The sequence below is a fragment of the Hemitrygon akajei genome, chromosome 15 (genome assembly GCF_048418815.1).
Source record: "Hemitrygon akajei chromosome 15, sHemAka1.3, whole genome shotgun sequence".
Lineage (NCBI taxonomy): Eukaryota > Metazoa > Chordata > Chondrichthyes > Myliobatiformes > Dasyatidae > Hemitrygon > Hemitrygon akajei.
Window position 1 is genome coordinate 53,923,949 of NC_133138.1, and position 20,696 is coordinate 53,944,644.

General features: G+C 37.2%; 1 protein-coding gene across 2 annotated transcripts in view; it reads left to right on the forward strand.

Moving 5' to 3' along the window:
- Positions 1 to 20,696, forward strand: part of LOC140739358 (glutamate receptor ionotropic, delta-2-like) — a 506,376-nt gene that overhangs the window by 479,842 nt on the left and 5,838 nt on the right. For both annotated transcript variants that reach the window (XM_073067583.1, XM_073067584.1), the window contains one exon: positions 16,872 to 17,109. In XM_073067583.1, coding sequence (XP_072923684.1) covers positions 16,872 to 17,109 — 238 coding nt within the window. The remainder of the gene's footprint in view (positions 1 to 16,871; positions 17,110 to 20,696) is intronic.

Here is a 20,696-nt window from a genome sequence, read left to right on the forward strand (position 1 = left end):
GGTATCCTCTATCCTGGGCAGAAGGAATTGATCTTCTTTCAGTAATAGTTTGACGGTGATCTTAGAATCACCACAAATCCTGATACACCATTCTTGGCTTTTTGGACTGCTAGCATTGCCCATGGGCTCCACTCAAACTTACAAAAAATTCCTTCAGCCTCCATGCGATTTAGCTCATGGCTACTTTATCACAAGTGATGCAAAGAACCAGAAGGACTTTGTAAAACTTGTTTGTAACATTTTCACTTAATGGTATTTTACCCTTCATATGTTTGAGTTTTCCAATGCCATTTTTGAACAAACTAGTGGCATCATCCAGTGCCTTTCAAAATTTGTTTTCAGTTGAATCAATAGCAGGGGACATGGCATGCAAATGGTAAATGGATCTCCAATCAAGTTGTTATTACCTCAGCCATTCATGGCCCCCACAATGTTGGCCTTCTTGTTTTTACCAGATACAAGACCAACGTGGTTGTACTTCACTGTTAGGAATGTCATTCCCACAGTAGTTATCTTTTCTCCAATGTAAGTTCTTAGTTGAATACCTGCAGGCTTCAGTTCCGTATCTTTGAAATGTCATTCAAATTAATTTTCTAAAATGACTGGAACAGCCAAGCCCGTGTCCAATTCCATTTTAATTTATTTAACATTCACTTCTGTTATAAGCCATATTGCTTGTCTATTGTTAGTTTTCATATTTTAAATCTCAAGGCTACTCAGTCCTGTGTCACTCTCATTATCAGATTTGTCCTCAAAAGCTGCAGGTTAGTGCTATTTTGAAACAGAAACTTGACTTTTTATCTTTTTCTCTTCCCTGGACAGTCTATTTATTTTGTCTGCCTGACGCACTATTTGTACGTGTCCTACGTTTTTGCATTTTCTACAAGTTTCACCTCTAAACCTGCGTTGCTCTGGTATATGTGAGCCCCTGCCACAATGGTAACACAGTTTGTTCAGCCAGACCAGATTCTGTTCAGATGTTGCATTTTTGTTCGCACTCACTTTCATTCCTGACTGCAACTCAGTTGCATCTCTACCTGCTGTTTCCATTGATACAGCAATTTCAACTATACCTTGAAATGTAAGTTGTGCTTCAGTTAGGAGCCATTTTTGAATGCTTTCTTGTAAAATTCCGCCAACTTTATGATCCCTCAATGCATTATTCTTTTTCAATCTCTTTATTATTATTAATAATATTATGAGCAAAATACAATTGATATATTGATAAAGGGATTACAAACATACAAATTCCCATTACACATGAAAGAATACATAAGCAATGATTACAGTATAAATGAGTTTTCCCAAAACATGGACCATACAGTATATGTATGAACAAGGTAAATCTAGGTATTTCATAATATATGATATAAAAAAACAGAAAAAAAGATTGCTAAATTGACTAAACTACTAATCTAATAACTAATGAAGAAGAAAAAAGAAGCAAAAAAAAGAAAAAAAAAGAAAAACTAAAAAGGAAAAAAAAAGGGCTGTTTATAATATCTCACAAGAATACATAATCATCAGTGTCGTCAACTCCGATCCTCTCAACATAAATAAGATTAAAGCTGGAAAATCCAATAAGCTTGGAACAGGGTCATATTACATCATATGAAAATATTGAATCTCCATATCTCTTCAAATTTAATAGAAGTATCGAATACACCACTTCTAATTTTTTCTAAATTTAAACATAACATAGTTTGAGAAAGCCAATGAAATACAGTGGGAGGATTAATTTCCTTCCAATTCAACAAAATAGATCTTCTAGCCATCAAAGTGAGAAATGGAATCATTCGACAGGCGGAAGAAAAAAAACCTCAATGCATTATTAAGCCCTTCCCTGAACTGACAATGGTCAGCCAATCTCTTCAATTCAGTCACACATGCTGAAATGGACTCCCCTTCCTTTTGATTCTGCTTACGAAACCTAAAGCAATCTGCAATCAACAATGGTTTGGGTTCTAAATATTCTTGCATTACTTTCACAATATCAGCAAAGCTTATTTAAGTTGGTTGGGTTGGAGTAGTCAAACTTTTAAGCAAACTGTATACCTTTAATCCCAGTGCACTCAGCAAAACTGGCAACCACTCCTCATCAACTATTCTGTTTGCTTTACGATACTGCTCAATTCACATAGTATACAATATCCAGTTATCTCTTGTGCAATTGAATGTGTCTATCTTTATGCCATAGCCATTCATTTTTGGTTTTTTTATTTATGATTATTATCACCTAGTGTGTACTACTTATGAGTCTGTGAATTTATCCATTTGCTGCCTTTTTAAAACTTCACCGTGTCTGTCTGTTATCGAAGAAGCACATGCTGTGATTTTTTGTTTACTCGACCATTTTTAAACTTGAATGCCTCGCTGCACTTCAACAGGTAGGGTAGTCATCTCAAGTTTATTTAAATTATCCTCATCGCCACTGTTATGTTATGTAACTCCAAAACATAAGGGCTAATTGAAAGGAAATCAAGGAGCTGAGGGATAACATCTTCTTAGTCTAATGTTTACTTTAAGCGAGGCACATGCATATATGGCACGGTGACATGATGAAGTATGCCATTCATATACTTCATACATAACCATACAAGAAAGAATGCTAATTCAAACAATATGTTTACAATTTTACTGAAATATTAAATACACAGCAGGTACATACTGCAGCTCCAATGAGCTGGTGATGGAGGGAACTAATGCTAAGGGATGAGGTACAAACCAAGCAGCCTATTTTGTCCTGGATGTTGCTTGGCATCTTGAATGAGTTTAGAGTCCAACTCCTACAGACTGTTCTATCATATTTATAGCTTGTTTCTTGTAGATGATGGAAGGAGTTTTGTATGTCAGAAATTCGGTCATTTGTTACAATATTTCAAGCCTCTAACCCTTCACTAATAGCTACATTATTTGTGTGACTGGTTTAATTCAATTTATTGTAAATGGTCACTCCCAGGGTGTTGAGATTGTTAGATTCACTGATGGTAATGGCACTGTATATTAAGGTTAAGTAATTGAAATCTTGGTGGAGGTGTTCATTAGCTGAAACATTAGATGCAAATATTACTCACCACTTATTAGCTCATGCTTGAATATTGCCTAGGTCTGGTCAGGTATGGACTGCTTAATTTCCTAAGGAGTTGTGAACTTTGTGCATCATCAGCAAACACCGAACTTCTTATTTACGATGGAAGCAAGGTAATTGATGAAACATCAGGCATTGTTTGGGCCTCCTGGATATGGGATTAACACCAACAAAGTCACTTTCCTTTGTGCAAGATCTTACACTAATCATTAGAGGATTTTCCTTTGCTACCAAAGACTTAGTTTTACCAGGATACCTTAATATTGTACAGTGGATTCAGGTTAATTGGGCCATCGGTTAATCAGGGCAGCAGCTTATTTGGGAGAAATCTAAAAGAACAAAAACAATTTGAGAAAATAGCTGGGATTCCCTTTGCATATGTGGGACACTATGCTGCTTAATTGGGACAGGAGACTGTTGCCAAACATTTTCTAATTAGTGTCAGTTGCATGTCATGAGGCTGTTAGACACTGCACCATGCTTAGAGTGAATGGTTTTTAAATGGCGTCACTTGTGTGCCTGTGTTCAAAAACCAATGATTTTGTCACTGATAATTGGGAATAGTCAGAGGGATAATTCAAAACTGTTTTGCTCACTGTGATTTCAAGCATTTGGCCCTGGAGATGCCAAAAACAACTGGGTATGAAAATGGAACAATTTCACTACAACAACAAGTTAGGTACTATGAAGAATTTGAAGAAATTGACAATCATCTTGAATGTTACAATTAAAGTGAAGATTTGGAAGATGCAATTATCAAAAGCACTGTTTGAAGGCAGTCCACTATCTGCACTAGCTGTCTGTGCTGAATTTGATCATTTATAGTCAATCAAAAGAGCACGTCAATGTACACTGAATGAATTCCTCTGTTGATAACTATTTGGAACGAATACACTATTTTATAGTGCTGTAGTAATTTATTCTGCATTTCATTTAAAAACATAATTTTTTACTCAGTTAAATGGTAGTTGATCTTTTTTGTACCTTTTTAACTATTTCCATTAAACTTTCACCAATTGGGACAATTGCTTATTTGGGTCAAAATGTGCTGGTCCCAATGTGTCCCAATTAATTGGCATCCACTGTACTTGGCTAAATACCTTGGTGTAAGGGACATTCATTTTCATCTCCCAAGGCGATTCAGTTCCTTAATTCACACTGATTGTGATGAGGCCTAGAGCTAGATGTCCCTTGTGAAACCCAAAGAAGAGATTTGTGAGCAGAATATTAGTGTATAAGTATTGTCTAATAGTACTGTGAATGACAACTTACTTCAGTTGTTTGATGACTGAAAGCAGACTGGGCAGTAATTAGCTGGACTGGATTTATCTAAACCTACCTGTGTAACTATTGGTAGTTGGCAGGGTTGCAACTAAACTGAAATAGCTTGGCTTAAGGCATGATTCATTCTAGACCTTGAACCTTTATACAACAATGAAGATGTTGTCTAGTCCCAGTCATTACTGTATTCAGTGCTCTCAGTTAGTTCTTCTTACCATGGCATGCACTGGATAAAATTGGCTTGATGGTAGGGTTCTCAAGAAGAAACAATGAAGGATCACTGAGCCCTGAATGTGATTCCTAATACTTGTCTTCAGCATTCTTATGTTGTACCTCACCAATGTTAAGGATGGGAATATTCTTGAATTCTCCACCTTCCATTATCTGGTAAATTGGACAACTTATTAATGACAAAATGCAACATGACCACAGATCTTTGATCTGAGCTATTGCTTAGCTCTATCTGCTGTATAGTACTTTGATTACATAACAGACACAAAGTCCTGTGTTGCAGTTTCATTATTTGGCACCTCACTTGTAGTACAGTAGGTATTCTCAGCACTTTTCTATGGACCAGAGTTGATTCTGTGGTTTGACTATCACTAAAGAAGCTCAGTCTCCCAGTTTCAGATGTGATGGTGCACATTTCTGAAGGATGCAGTCAAGGACAAATTGTTGGAAATTCATAACAGCTTCTCAGCACTTTACTCATGGAGCTTGAAATTCCATTGTTAAATCCTGAAAAATAAAACACTGTTTTGTCTGGTTTAGAGCAAAATAGCACACACGTCTAGGTACTGTATCAGAGCATCCACTGGGAACTTGTCTCACTTTAAACTGGAAGAGAATTTTTTTGCCCCCTTAAGAAATGGGTACAGAGGCCACAGCCTCTACTGGACGAATGCCAACAGCTATATTAACATGTAACATCAAGTGTCCAACCCTCCACCACCCACACACCTTTACCCCTAAATTCTACCCCAGCCATCATTACAATCACATTCTACCGGTGCCAGGCACAAGTTTACTTGTGTCTTGACGGCTTCATAGCTCCTTTGGTTTAATCTATGAAAAAACACTCTCGGTGGAACCGCGCCCTCTCTCAGCTGAAGTCACACTGTGTGCAGCACAACAAAGCAGTAGGAAGCATAAAGTTATTTCACTTCACCAAACGTTTGAGCATGGCTGATTTTGCTCACCCAGTTCTGTGCAAAGATCAGACTTTTACTGAGCTTGTCAAATATTTGTTTACCTGGTTTCTTGACACAGTGGTGGTGCTCTCAGTAGCTGTAGGGTGAGAACATCATTTTGTTGCTTGGCTAACAAGGACGAATTTGCAAAGTTAGAGGCTTTTAAAATTATGTAGTATGGCATTAGATGGCAGGGTGGAGATACATCTCTACCAAATGAGGTATAAGGCACTCCTTCCATCCACTAGCCTGCGGATCACCTGCAAAGTATAGCATCGGCTTAGCCCTCCACACCACTAGGAAAATTAATTGATAAATATGCAAAATTAATTGTTATTGCAAAAATTTAGATAAAAATAATCAGGGGCTCCTGCAATATTAATTACAATTAATATTGTAATCCGGGTGAAACAAAGCCATGGGAGCAGGCGGTGGATGGTCGTATGAGCAGCTGGTGCATCTCACAAGTCCTGTTTATGCGACCACTGACGCCAGGCAGACAATCTCTGAGGAGTATTGATAATGCCTGGGGTCGTCCATCTTGTAAAGCCACTGCCCAGAAGAAGGCAATGGCAAAACACTTCCGTAGGAAAGTTTATCAAGAACAATCATGATTATGGAAAGACAATAATCACCCACGTCATATGGCACAACACATAATGAACGAGTATAACATTAGCACAACTATTTATTGGAAAAAAATTGGTTGTAAAAGTTTATGTAGAATTTAATCCTCTGCAATATAATTTTATATTTAAATCTCAAAGCTCTTTGCTGATTTTTTTTGTAATTGTAATAGGACAGCTGTGCATTGGATATAAGACTAATTATATAGATCATATCAAGATTTGATCTTTGATATACACTATATATTATGTGGACTGACTTCACCTTTGATGCCAAATTAGGGCTGTTAATTATGTTATTAACATATCTTTTTTTTATTTGCAGCTGCTCCCTCTTGTTCGTTTAAAGTCAGGTTGCCTGAGCAATATCATTGAGTGTACAGAAAGTGTAATGAATAAGCTCATCTGTATTGTACTGTCTAGTTTAAACAATAAAATGTGTACACACCACTAGGAAAATTAATCGATAAATATGCCAAAATTAATTGTAATTGCAAAAATTTATATAAGAATAATCAGGGGCTCCTGGAATTGATTCCTGAAATTGGAGAATTATTATGTGAAGAACAATTAAGAAGATTGGGTTTTAAATCCCTGGAGGCTAGAAAAAAAATAAGGAGTTTCATCTTTTGAGGAGGTTTGACAGGGTAGATGGTGTTGTGAGAATGTAGGACTTTTTGGCATATTTCAAGACAGTTGAAAATGTGGTGTTGGCAGCTTACAGCTCTTTCACAGGGAGGCAGCATTGTGCAGCCTTTCCTGGCATAAATTCAGCAATTAGTTATCAAAAAAATTATCACTGTAAAGAAATCCTGAAAATGTTACTCATTCGGATGACGTGAGGTTTTAATTGCTGCATAACAATCGTGTAAATCTAAAAACGTAATTTCAATTGTACAATTATTCCTTCACGTGTTTCAGAATTCTATACTGCTGAGTAAAATAGATGAAAGGTTACTTTGAAAATGATGCTTACTATTTAATAGGAGAAAGATAAGGATGTATGACATCATGGGTAAATTTATAAAAATGTATTCTCCTAACTAAAAGCAGAAAAGATCAACAATCACTTAACAACCAATCAGTCGCAAAACAATAGATGGAGTTTGAGCAAGTAGTATAATCTGGCCACTACAGGAATCCCTCACTTATTTTAATCTTTACAGTTGGTGAACAATATTAGAGCATTTCAGAACACAAACTGACAGCAGATTACATCATTACAGATTGTGCGCCAAGTACTGAGTGTTAATTATGATCATTAAGAAATCATAATTGATCTTTACCAGAGTGTCTTCAATTGAAAGTCACATAACAGTTTTATTGAAACAAAAACCTCTAATTTTAATAGGTCATATTAAACATTAAAATGTATTGTTTTATAATTTTGCTTAAATCGAAAATGTTAAACATAGCAGAATTACAAGGTAGCTGTATCCCAAGGTGATTATTTAAATGTTGTATTTAAATTATTCATAAGTGTGAATGCTGTAACACTTCATCAGAATATCACTGAATATTTATTTGCAACACAAATAAAGGTGACACATCACAGCAGACAATGCTAACCATACAAATTTATTTGAAAGATCTGCTGAGCCCTTTGGAGAGAGGTCAGAAAATGCATGTTTCTTACTAGTTATGGCACTATTGTCCTGGCTAAGTAAAAGCAGTTCTAATGCTCTCCACTCTTTATGTCTCGTGACAGAGCTCAGTTTGATCCCACTAGGAAATACACTAATAATAATCGCAAGTCAGTTACAATTAACATCGCACTCTGAAAAAGGCACATGTATAGTACTTGTCTCATTTGTGCCATAAAGTGAGCTGATTTATTTTTTTCAGAAAATACCAGTCACAGAAGTCAAAACAGAGCAAATCAGTTTATCTGTTCCTCATACCGCAGAGATAACTCACGATAGTCTTACCTTTTCTTAGGATGAATTATGGAAACCTGAACTAAAGCACAGAAAAAGCTGGAAGCACTCTGGGTGTCAGTCAATGATGTTAGAGGACAGGGGTGGTCAGTATCTTGGACTTAAACTTTCCATTGGATATACTAAAATACAATGAGTAAATGGGAATGTCATGATGAAGGGTCTCAGCCCGAACATGGATTGTTTGCTCTTTTCCATAGATGCTGCCTGGCCCGCTGAGTTCCTCCAGCATTTTGTGTGTTGCTCTGCAAATCACAAGGTGGTTATCGATTGAAGAATTGAACACAAGAACCCGGTAAATTTGAGCAAGAGTAGGCCATCAGGGCCCTTCAAGCCTGCCCCACGATTAGATGTGATAATTGCTGCTCTGTGCTGCCTTTAGCTCCTGGACTGCAACCTGGATTAGAGAACATGTCTTATGAGGAAAGGCTGAGCGAGTTAGAGCTTTTCTTTCTGGAGCAATGGAGGATGAGAGGCAACTTCATATGATTATGAGAGGCATAGATAGAGTGGAGAGGCAGCACCTTTCTTCTGTGGCAGCACTGACTAATGCCAGAGGATATCCATAAAAGCTGAGTGGAGGAATATTTAGGGGAGAATTTAGAGGTATTTTGTTTGCACAGAGCATGGTGGTTGCTTAGAACGTACTGCTGGAGGTGATGGTAAGGGTTGATACAATGTGATATTTAAAAGATTCTTAAATCACATGGACATAAGAACATGAAGAGTTAAGGGCTATGTATGAGAGAAAGGTTAGAGTGATTGTGGAGTAGATTTATATAGGTTAGCCCAATGGTTGTGTTGAGTTGTTCTCCGATCATGGCAATCAATTTGCAAGTGTTTCATCACCATACAAGGAGACATCATCAGTGCGTTGTTCACTTGTGGTGAGTCCTTCAAATGCTTGGTCTTTATATACTTATCAATCAGTTGATTGGTCATCATTACAGAAACTCAACTGTAACACAGGTAGGGAGTTTTGTCGCTGATTGGTTGCGTTGTGAACTCTGTGCATTGTTTGGAATTTTGCCTGCATTGGCTTTGGATCGAGGTCTAATCTGTTTTTGAATTGTTTGTGGAAAACCATGCTTCTTGGCTTTCTTTTGCACGTGCTTTTTGCTTGCACCATGACTTTCGTGGATGCCCAGTTGAACTTATGGTCCTCTCTGTCTTCATGGGTAGAGTCTAGGGAGGGTTGGTCATGCCACTTCACAGCCAGCTGATGTTCATGGATCCTTGTGGATAGCTTTCTCTCAGTTGGGATGACGTAATATTTGCTGCAGTCCCTTGTAGACCAATGTCTCTGTTAGTTTATACTTGACCAAAATTCTATGTTCTTGGAGCAGTCAGGCTGACATTTCTGAGATATTTCAAATGTATAGAGGGACAACCCATTTGGTTGGTGCGTTGTTGGCCTCATAGTGGACAACACATAACAGAGACATGCTGCAGCATTATGGAGCTAAAGGATGAAGAGGAGAAAGAGCTATTCAAAGTATTGACATGAAACAGAATCCACGTAACTTCATACAAAGTTGCTTACAACGTCACGCAAAAAAATCATGCATTTAGTCCAAGACCCTGAGCGATATGTCCTGCAAATTGATGGTGCAGTTTTCGGCAATCCAGCCTGTCGTTCCACTGATCAAACACTGGAGGGCAGCCACCAACAGAGCACGGATGCCATGCTACACAGCTTCCTGCGTCTCCTCACCTAGATTGCAGCAGCAGACAAGCTTGCAGCTTGATCCTAGTCCTCACTACAACTGAGGTTACGCAGCTCCCATGCTGCCTGTTTCACCACCAAACGAGGGAAATGGGCCTGTGGCATGTTACATTATCAGTGTCCTACAGGGTCTTGCGATGGCAAGAGAAACATCCAAGACAATCATCTATGGTTACACTGCACAATGCCTTCGTGCACCAACCCCAAAGCCTTCAAGTAGGAGACAGTGACACAGCTTGTCTGGAACCCGGGCCGGCTCCTTCAACATATCGGCAGGCTCTTTCGGCAGCCTGACCGGCTCCTCTGGCATCTCGGCCGGCTTCTCTGGCACTTTGTCATTATCTGTCATTAGCAGAGTAATGGGAGATGTTATCAACAGTGCTATCAAGCAGCACTTTAATTATCAATAGCCTACTTACCTGGCAAGGCTTTACCAGGGCCACACAGCTCAAAGTTTCATCACAGCTTGATGTACAGTATATAGAACATGGAATGGGAATAGTACAACTTAATTGAGGCCCTTTGGCCTACAATGTCATGACAACCTATGTAAGTAAACCTGTTTCATAATCAAGCTAACCCTTCCCTTCTACATGACTCATAACCCTCCATTTTCCTACATTCATGTACTTAAGAGTCTCTTAAATGTCCCTATTGTATTAACCGCTACCACCAATTCCTGTAGTGCATTTCAGGCACCTGCCACTGTTACTGTAAAAACCTACACCATAATGTGGATCAAAGAACTGAATTTCAGAGATAGGATGGGATTGACTGGCGAGTACACCATCCATCGCACAGACTATATATTACCACATCATCAGTGTACGTTGGCTTCCGTGTGTGCCGAGAGTGCACTGCAGTTACTTATCTGGCCTATTTCCAAAGCTATGATGGTACCACCAAGTAGGTCAAGGCTAGCAGGTGCATGGGAACACCACTAGCTGCAGGTTCTTCTCCAGCTTGCATGCCATCCTGACTTGGGAATTCATTGTTGGTTCCTTGCTGTCCACAGTATGAGATAACCTTCACCAAAAGGCCCGCAACCGTTCAAGATGGCAGCTTACTATTACATTCTCAAGCACAAGGATGGGCAGATGATGTTGACCTTGCCCAGGATGTCAAGATATCCCACAAGAATTTTGAAAATAGTAAAAATATCTCATTTGTACCATTGATAGAAATGACCATGTTTTTTCTAATTCAAGTACTTGAGTTATCCTGTTACCATACTACCGCTTGAACATACACTACAACCATTTTGATAGGCATGATTTAGTATCTGGTAAAGTGGAACTTTAAAGATTTGAAATTGATTTAATTCTAACTTGCAATAATGAGCTAGGATGGTAGTTGATGACCCTCAACAAATATATTAAAACAAAATCACCAGAATAAAAGATTGACAAAGCATCCATGAACTACAAACTTGATGCCTTAATCCAACAAGAATAAATAGTTATGCACTTTATGCATCTATGTTACTTATCCAACCATATTCAGATGTTATGTAGTAATATTCTTCATATATAGTGGCAAGCAAAAGTTTGGGCACCCTGGTCAAAATTTCTGTTATTGTGAGTAGTTAAGCGAGTAAAAGATGACCTGATTTCCAAAAGACATAAAGTTAAAAATGACACATTTCTTTAATGTTTTAAACAAGATTACTTTTTTATTTCCATCTTTTATAGTTTAAAAGTAACAAAAAAGGAAAGAAGCCCGAAGCAAAAGTTTGGGCACCCTGCATGGTCAGTATTTCGTAACACCCCCTTTAGCAAGTATCACAGCTTGTAATCGCTTTTTGTAGCCAGCTAAAGGAATTTCAATTCTTGTTTGAGGGGATTTTCACCCATTCTTCCTTGCAAAAGGCTTCTAGTTCTTTGAGATTCTTGCACTGTCTTATATGCACTGCTCTTTTGAGGTCTATCCATAGATTTTTGATGATGGGGACTGTGTCAGGGGACTGTGAGGGCCAGGGCAAAACCTTCACTTGCACCTCTTGAAGTAGTCCGCTATGGATTCTGAGGTGTGTTTAGGATCGTTAACCTTTTGTAGAAGCCATCCTCATTTCATCTTCAGCTTTTTTACAGATGGTGTGATGTTTGCTTCCAGAATTTGCTGGTATTTAATTGAATTCATTCTTCTCTCTACCAGTGAAATGTTCCGCGTGCCACTGGCTGCAACACAAGCCCAAAGTATGATCGATCTATGCCTGTGCTTAACAGTTGGAGAGGTGTTCTCTTCATGAAATTTTGCACCCTTTTTTTCCCAAACATATCTTTATTCATTGTGGCCAAAAAGTTTTATTATTCCTTTGCAAACTTCCGACACTGAATTTTGTGGTGAGGACGCAGGAAAGGTTTTCTTCTGATGACTCTTCCATGAAGGTCACATTTGTGCAGGTGTCGCTGCACAGTAGAACAGTGCACCACCACTCCGGAGTCTGCTAAATCTTCCTGAAGTCTTTTGCAGGCAAACGCGGGTTTTGATTTGCTTTTCTAGCAATCCTATGAGCAGTTCTCTCAAAGTTTTCTTGGTCTTCCAGACCTCAACTTGACCTCCACTGTTCCTGTTAACTGCCATTTCTTAATTACATTATGAATTGAAGAAACAGCTACCTGAAAATGCTTTACTATTTTCTTATAGCCTTCTACTGCTATGTGGGCATCAATTATTTTAATTTTCAGAGTGCTAGGCAGCTGCTTGGAGGACCCCATGGCTGCTGATTGTTGGGACAAGGTTTGAGGAGTCAGGGTTTTTATAAAGCTTTGAAATTTGCATCACCTGGCCTTTCCTAACGATGACTGTGAACAGGCCATAGCCCTAACAAGCTAATTAAGGTCTGAGATCTTGGTAAAAGTTATCTGACAACTCAAAATCTCTTGGGGTGCCCAAACTTCTGCATGGTGCTCCTTTCCTTTTTTTCACTCTTAAAATTGTACAAAACCAAAAAATAATTCACTAATCTTGCTTAAAATGTTGGAAAGAATGTTTCATCTTTAACTTTATGACTTTTGGAGATCAATTCATCTTCTACTCACTTAACTATTCACAGTAACAAAAATTTTGACCAGGTGTGCCCAAACTTTTGCATGCCACTGTACCTCCCCATTTCATTGAATGTATTTTATAACATCTCCTTCCTATGCAACTCATGGAAGATTCAGTGAGTTACGTGAAAAAAATCACATCAATTATCAAAACTATGGTGTGTTTCAAGATTTATTTTGATCAGCAACACAAAAAATTTATAATGTTCGTTATTCATTGGAAAACTAAACAGATAACTATGTTCCTGCTGCAATTTTACATATCTAAGGCACTTTGACAGAGAAGGCAAATGCAGGCAAGCTCCTGTTACAGCAGCACAGGTTATGAAGATTCACCCTGACCAAATTCACAAATCTCTATCAAAAGACAAACTTAGCACAGCAACAGGCTCTTTGACCCATGATGCCTGTGTTGAACACAATGCTAAATTAAACTAAATTTATTCTGCCTGTGCATTCTCCATATCATTCTATTCCTTGCATAGTCATTTGCATATCTAAAGCTTTTTAAAGACCACGGTCATATGTTTCCATCACTTCACCTGGCAATCAGTTGCAGACAACTGCCATTCTCTGCTTAAAATAATGTTACCATGCACACCTCCTTTAAACATTACCCTCTCACCTTAAAAGTGTGTCTTCTATAACTGGACATTTCAATCCTGGGGAAAAGGATTCTGACTACTTATCGTACCTATTCCTGACATATTTATACATTTCTCTCCTCATCCTCCAGAGAATACAATCCAAATTTGTCCAACCTTTCCTATAGCTCATGGACTCTAATCCAGGCAGCTTCCTGGTAAACCTCATCTGATCTCTTTCCAAAACCTCCACGTTCTTTCTGCAATGTGCCAACCAGAAATGCACACAATAATCTGAGATACAGAATAAACTTGCTCTTAAGAATTTCATGTAAGAAAGTACTGACAATAAATATTTTGTTTTACCTTGCATTTCTCGACACATACACAGATAATGCCACACCTGAAGGCTCACACCTCTGGCAAATAGTAGAGCGTTTAATCATCAATGTAGATTTTCATGTCTCTGGAATTGAATAAAAGGAACTGAGATTTCTCCAGTTAAGCTAGAATTTACATGTTGCAGCTGTTAGTTTCTTTTTATCCACACAAGCAGATACTGTTTTTAATATATATTGACAATGTGCAGTATGAAATATTTATGATGGATGAAAAAGAAATATAGTGAATTAAATGAAATCTACAGGTTGCAAGATTACCTCTGAACTGATCCTGAAATGAAACCTATGCCAGAAAGGTACTGTATCCTTTGAAAGAGGAACTAATTATTAGTTCAGACAAAATGTCAATCAGAGAGAAATCTGTTTAGTTTTAGTTCTGTTTTGACAGCACAGTAATGTAAGACTTTTGTTTCTTTGAGCAAAATACTGAGTAATTGCATACATTACCTACATAAGTAATCCAATAATATTAAGCTTATGGAACTTAAATAGTAAATAGTAAACAGTAAAAATATTCCTAAGTAACCCACTTGAATAGGAATATTCATTAAGACAAATAACAGTCTGTCGTAATTCCATTTCTGCATAAAGATAAAATATCATTACTCTTTCTGAATTCACAGCCTGTAATATTCTAATCAACCATATGTATATACATTACATGTTTATATTTCCAAAGAACTGTCTGTTAAGATTCTATTCTCAGCATGTGTTGTTTTGTGTAATGTCCAAGTTCTAAAGGATTTGTAAGTTGGTATCTAACAATGAAAATGTCTAGTTAAATCTAGATCTGCCTTACAAGTAATATTCTTCATTAAAATCTTAACAAAATATATGGTGATTTGGCACATTTAAATGTGTGCTATTATGTGATTATGTGTTTTTTTGCATTTTTGGTAAAAGTACTTCCTTTAGATGTTCTTCTCACAATGCATAATTCACTACAGACATATTACCATTCAATATCAGCTAACAACTAAGATTATTTCACACATTTTGCTTAAGTGATTCAAATGATCAAAAATATTCTGCCCTTTGAAGCGTAAGAGAAATATTTTGCAATAAGAAGTTAATATTCATAAAGTAGTTTAATCATCTTGCCCTAAGCTAATTAATAAGCAATTAAAAATTGATTTAATGGTAAATTAAAGTTTTACACAACAAAGAAATCACTGTAAAATAAATAAAAGATAAGAGATTTGATGAAAAGTAACATAACATTTTGATGAAACTTTGTTACTGATTTCTATCATGTCCTGCAATTCCTGAACTGCCTCTGTTAAGTCAGTTTCCTTTACCTAAACACTGGGTTGGCCATGGCCATAGTTTTCCTCCTGCCTCCCTCTTCCCAGAAATGCTATTTCTTCACCCATGCTTTGCTAAATTGGTAAAATTGTTTATTGTTGTACTGTGGTACAGTGAAAATGTTGTTTTGTATGCCTTCCATACAACTCATTTTCATCACATCGATGCATTGAGGAAGTCCAAGGGAAAACAATAACAGAATGTAGAGTAAAGTATTACAGTTACAGAAAAAGAGCAATGTGTGCAGACGATAATGTGCAAGGGCATAACAAGGTAGATTGTGAGGTCAAGAGTCCATCTTATCATACCAGGGAACCATTCATTTACTGCATCAAGGTAGAAGGTGTCCTTGAGCCTTGGTGGTAAGTGCTTTCAGGTGTTTGTATCCTCTGCCTGATTGGAGATGGATGTCGATTGTAGGTGGAATCCTTGATTATGTCGGAAGCTTTATCAAGGTAGCAAGAAGAATAGACAGGAGTCCATGGAGGTGATACTGGTTTTCCTGAGGTGCTGAGCTCTGTTTACAACTCACTGTAGTTTTCTACAGTCTCAGGCAGAGTTGTTGCCATATATTCTTTCTCTGTGCATCAACAAGTGTTGATGTGGGTCTTAGTTGACATGCCAGATTTTTTTGCCCATTTGAAGAAGCAAAGGCCATGAGCATTTTTTTTTTTTGCCTGTGCCATCTACATAGTTTAATCAGGAAAGTAATTGATAATGTCCACTCCCAGGAGCTTGTGCTCTCAACCTTATCAATATCAGCAACGTTGATGTAAACAGGAGCATATCTATTGCTTCCTGCTCTTCCTGAACGGACTTCAGTTTAAACAAGGAGCTCGAGAAAACTGCACTTCCAGTGAGATTCAGTACAGCCTTCTAAAAGCAATGTAGAAATGAAAATATTAGATAATGTTTCTGCTATCCTCATTTACATCTACAATTATTTTTAAATTTGTCACACCACCGTGCGTTGGCTCTGTGTCATTTGTTATTTTATTTCTTTGTTCTCCTGTTTCATCTCTTTGTTGTTTTGTTTACCCTCTTCCCTTTCCATACATCTGATCTCTAAACATTTATACTCTGATGAAGAATTACCTACATATTCCTACATTTTCTATTATGCCATCATAGAGCATACTGTCTCGAATTTCCTAACCCATACCAGGCCTTATTCTTTCTCAGTTTCTGTGATCACTCTTTGACTCCCACAACTCAAGCTTACATGTTAAATCTTCTCATCCCTTTGCTTAAATCTCTTCATGTAGTTACCCTTATCTCTGTGGCCTTCTCCAGCACTGCACATTTGCATGAAGACTATTACATAAGACATGTGCATCATTGACATTCAACACAGCAGCACTAATGGCTGTACTTTCTTCTGACTTTGCTGCAAGGCTTAAAATTTTCCAATTCCAACACTCCCTAATTTTTTTTTCTCTGTTTTAAGCTCCCTCTTACAAATAGCCTCTTTGATCAAACCTTTACTTGCATCTTTTAATATCTATATTTTTATGCCAATGGTATGAGTTCTTCTCTAATGAAGCTTCTCTTAAGTGCCTTCAGATGTCTATCCTTGTTACGAAAGCTGTGCAAATACAAGTTTAATCTAAAAATGATGCAATTGAGTAAGTTATTTAAATAGTTCATTTTTGAATAACATACATTTCTGTATTTTTAATGCAGCCTTCTAGAACTTGAGCAAAGTGGTGAACTGGATGGACTAAAGCAGAAGTGGTGGCCCAAAGCTGGGAAATGTGATTTGCAAAGTCAAGCTAAAACACATGGAAAAGGGGGACCAATGGACCTACAAAACTTTGCTGGAGCCTTTGTTTTTCTTGCTGTGGGTGTTATTTTGGCTTTCATTGCTGCCATGGTGGAATCTTGGTGGAAAGGCAAAAAGAAAGCAGATGCTGTTGGAGAGGTAATATTTTGATTTTAGACCTCTCAAAGATGATTTATTTTATTGAAACTAATTGAAAATGTAAGAAAATATGGAATTACAATCTAAGCTATCATTGGTATCTTTTTACACACAAAACAATGAAATTAGATTCTTTTCACTGTATCCAAGATTCAATTACAGTATGCGGCTTTTAAAACCCAAATCTATTAAAGAATAATTAACTTCAGGGTATCTTATCTCCTCTTTGTTTTAAATGCTACTTTATCTTTATTCTTGGTAAGTATTATTTAAGACTATGATGTGCAATCAAATAAAACAAGAAATTAATGGCTGTGATATTATGAGAGAGAAATTAAAATATTAATCTCAACTCAATAAAACATTGGGCTGAATTGTGTTAGGGTGTGGATGATGGCTCCAATCCACAGGGAGCACCCATACTCTTGTTCAGTGTGTTTTCAACCTTCACAGAAATACAAATCCTTTGGGAAAGCGGACTTTGCATACTGAGCTCTCATTTTACCGCAATATCCAGTACTGTATTTCAGAGTGGAGCTCAGATATGCAAAACTGGATAGATTCTCGGTCAATTTCTCAGCTTTATGCCGAATATTGCTGGTGTATGTTGTAAGACCCTTTTCATTTGATGTAGATTCACTGTCCAGGATGATAAAGTTAAGTAAGGACGAATATTTCCTTTATATTAAATTAATATTAATGATTCTGATTAATTAGAATCAATTAAGTCTATGAATCTGATGATCGAGGACAAGTAGAAACCATTGGTAAGACTGTCAAAAGTCATCAGAGCAATTTTGAGGCTAGTCATGCCTCAGTATCGACCTTCTTAGGCCTAGTACTGCTGGTGGTCCAATCTGCTTCCTGGGTGACTACCGAAATAAAACCTTGAATTAGTTTAGACCTCTAGATGCTCAAGAAGTTAGAAAACCCATAAGGATTATGCAATGATAAACATAAAATAGGGGAATGAATCTAGCATGATACAGCCAACAAAATCACCTTTAATCATTATTAATGCAGTTCAGTTATATTATTAGGTGTATTAATCCTTCAGAATGCCTTTATCAATTATATTAATTGATTTGAAATCAGTATTAATGATGAGCCACAGACTGGTATCTTGTGAAGATACATGCATCTGTTTAATATTGTTACAGATACAACAAAAAGGGCAGCCAGGATCCTTTGACCTTAATCACAGCTTACCTAGGAACAGCTACACTAACGAGTGGTGCTTTATCTTTCTGTCTTAAATAAATGAAACATCTTGAATTTGCCTGAGTTAGCACCTGCCCAAAAGCGGATCATGACTGTTAAGCCCTGCAATTTTATGGCCACTTTTGTATCAATGATAAATTCAGCAATATAGCTTAGGCACCGAGCTCTCAATCATTCATTTCTCATCAACTTCTCTTTACAACCGTTCGGCTTTCTCTTCTGCATCAAAATGTGCACTCATCTTGCATCTTTAAAAATGTAATTAGTATGCATTGCAACAGTAAAAAGGTGTAATTTATCAGCTTTGGACATTCAATTCTATCCATGTTCACCAACATCATATTATGGCCATCTATTTTTTATTTAATTTGGACAGGTACTAAAATCTCACCCTTTGTGCCCTCATTTCTTTATTTATGATGCAAGATCTGTATGTTAACAAACTTGTTTTAGTAGTCTAGTCAATGGTAAATATAAAAAATTATTGAATTTGTACTTTGAGAGATTCTCTTGGTACAGCTCTTCTTCCATGTTAGTTTTAAATAGCATCAGTTGCATGTGTTTGTGTTCAAAAAGCAGTGATTTTTGTCACTGGTATTTGGCAACAATTTGGAACTCTTTTGCTCACGGCAGTTTCAAGCATTTAGGTTTGGAGATGCCAGAAACGGCTGGGAGTGAAAATGAAACATTTTCACTATTTCAATAAGTTAGGTACTATGAAAAATTTGAAAGTATTGAAAATCATCTTGAATGTTACAATGAAACAGACGATTTGGAGGATGCAATCATCTAAAGAATTGCATGAAGACAGTCCATTATCTGCACTAGGTGTGTACATAGATTTTGTTCATTTACTATCAATCAAAAGAACACAGCTGATGAATTCTTCAATCTTTTCATATTAGGAACTAATATACGGTTAAATAGTACTGTAGAGGCATTGGTAATGTTTTAATTTGTTCTCTATTTAATTTAAATACATAGATTGTTACTCAGTTAAATAATAGTTTGTTTTATCTATATACTTCTTAATTATTTCCAAGAAACTTTGGCTTAATTGGGCCAAAATGTACTGGTCCTGATGTGTTACAGTTAACTGGAATCCACTGTATTTCAATGCGCACTGAATTTGAAATACAGTGCCTATAAAAAGTATTTCTCCCCCTTGGAAGTTTTCATGTTTTATTGTTTTACAACATTGAATCACAAAGGATTTAATTTGGCTTTTTTTGATCCTGGTCAACAAAAGAAGACTTGTGTCAAAGTGAAAACAGACCTCTACAAAGTGATCTAAAGTAGTTACAAATATAACACACACAAAATTGATTGCATAAGTATTCATCCCCTTTAATATGGCGTACAAAATCATCAATGGTGCAGCCAAATGGTTTTAGAAATCACGTAATTAGTTAAATGGAGATCACCGTGGGTAGTCAAGGTGATTCAATTGATTGTAGTAAACATATATCTGTATCCGGAGTTGCTGGTGAGTCAGTATCCTGGCAAAAACTACACTATGAAGACACTATGAAAAAAAAAACACTCCAAGCAACCCTGCTAAAAGGATATTGAAAAACCCAAGTGAGGAGATGGATACAAGAAAATTTTCAAGTCACTGAATATCCGTTGGAGACAGTTAAGTTAATCATCAAGAAATAGAAGGAATATGGCAAAGCTGTAAATCTGCCTAGAGCAGTCCATCCTCAAAAACTGAGTGACTTTGCAAGAAAGAGGACTAGTGAAGGAGGCCACCAAGAGATCTATGACATCTCTGGAGGACTTACAATGTTCAGTGGCTGAGACAGGAGAGACTGCACATACAACAAATGTTGCGCAGGTGCTTCACCAGTCACAGATTTATGGGAGAGTGACAAAGAGAACACACTGTTGGAAAAAAACTCACATTAAACTTGGCTAGAGTTTGGCAGAAGACATGTGAATGACTCTGAAGTCAGCTAGAAGAAGGTTTGATGGTCTGATAAAACCAAAATTAAGCTTTTTGGTCATCAGACTAAACACTATGTTTGGTGTAAGCCAAACACCACACATCATCAAAAACACGCTGCTGTGAAGTATGGTGCTAGCTGCATCGTGCTGTAGAGGATGTGTCACTGGAGCAGGTCTTAGGAGGCTTCTGAAGGTAGAGGGTAAAATGAATGCAGCAAAGTACAGAGAAATCCTGGAGGAAAACTGATGCAGTCTGCAAGAGAACTGCAACTTGGGAGAAGATTTGTTTCCCAAGCATACTATAAAGGCAAAGCTACGCAGTAATGGCTTAAAGGCAACAAAGTTAATGTTCTAGACTCGCCAAGTCTGAGTTCAGACCTCAATCCACTTGAGAATTTGAAAAGGGCTGTTTACTCATG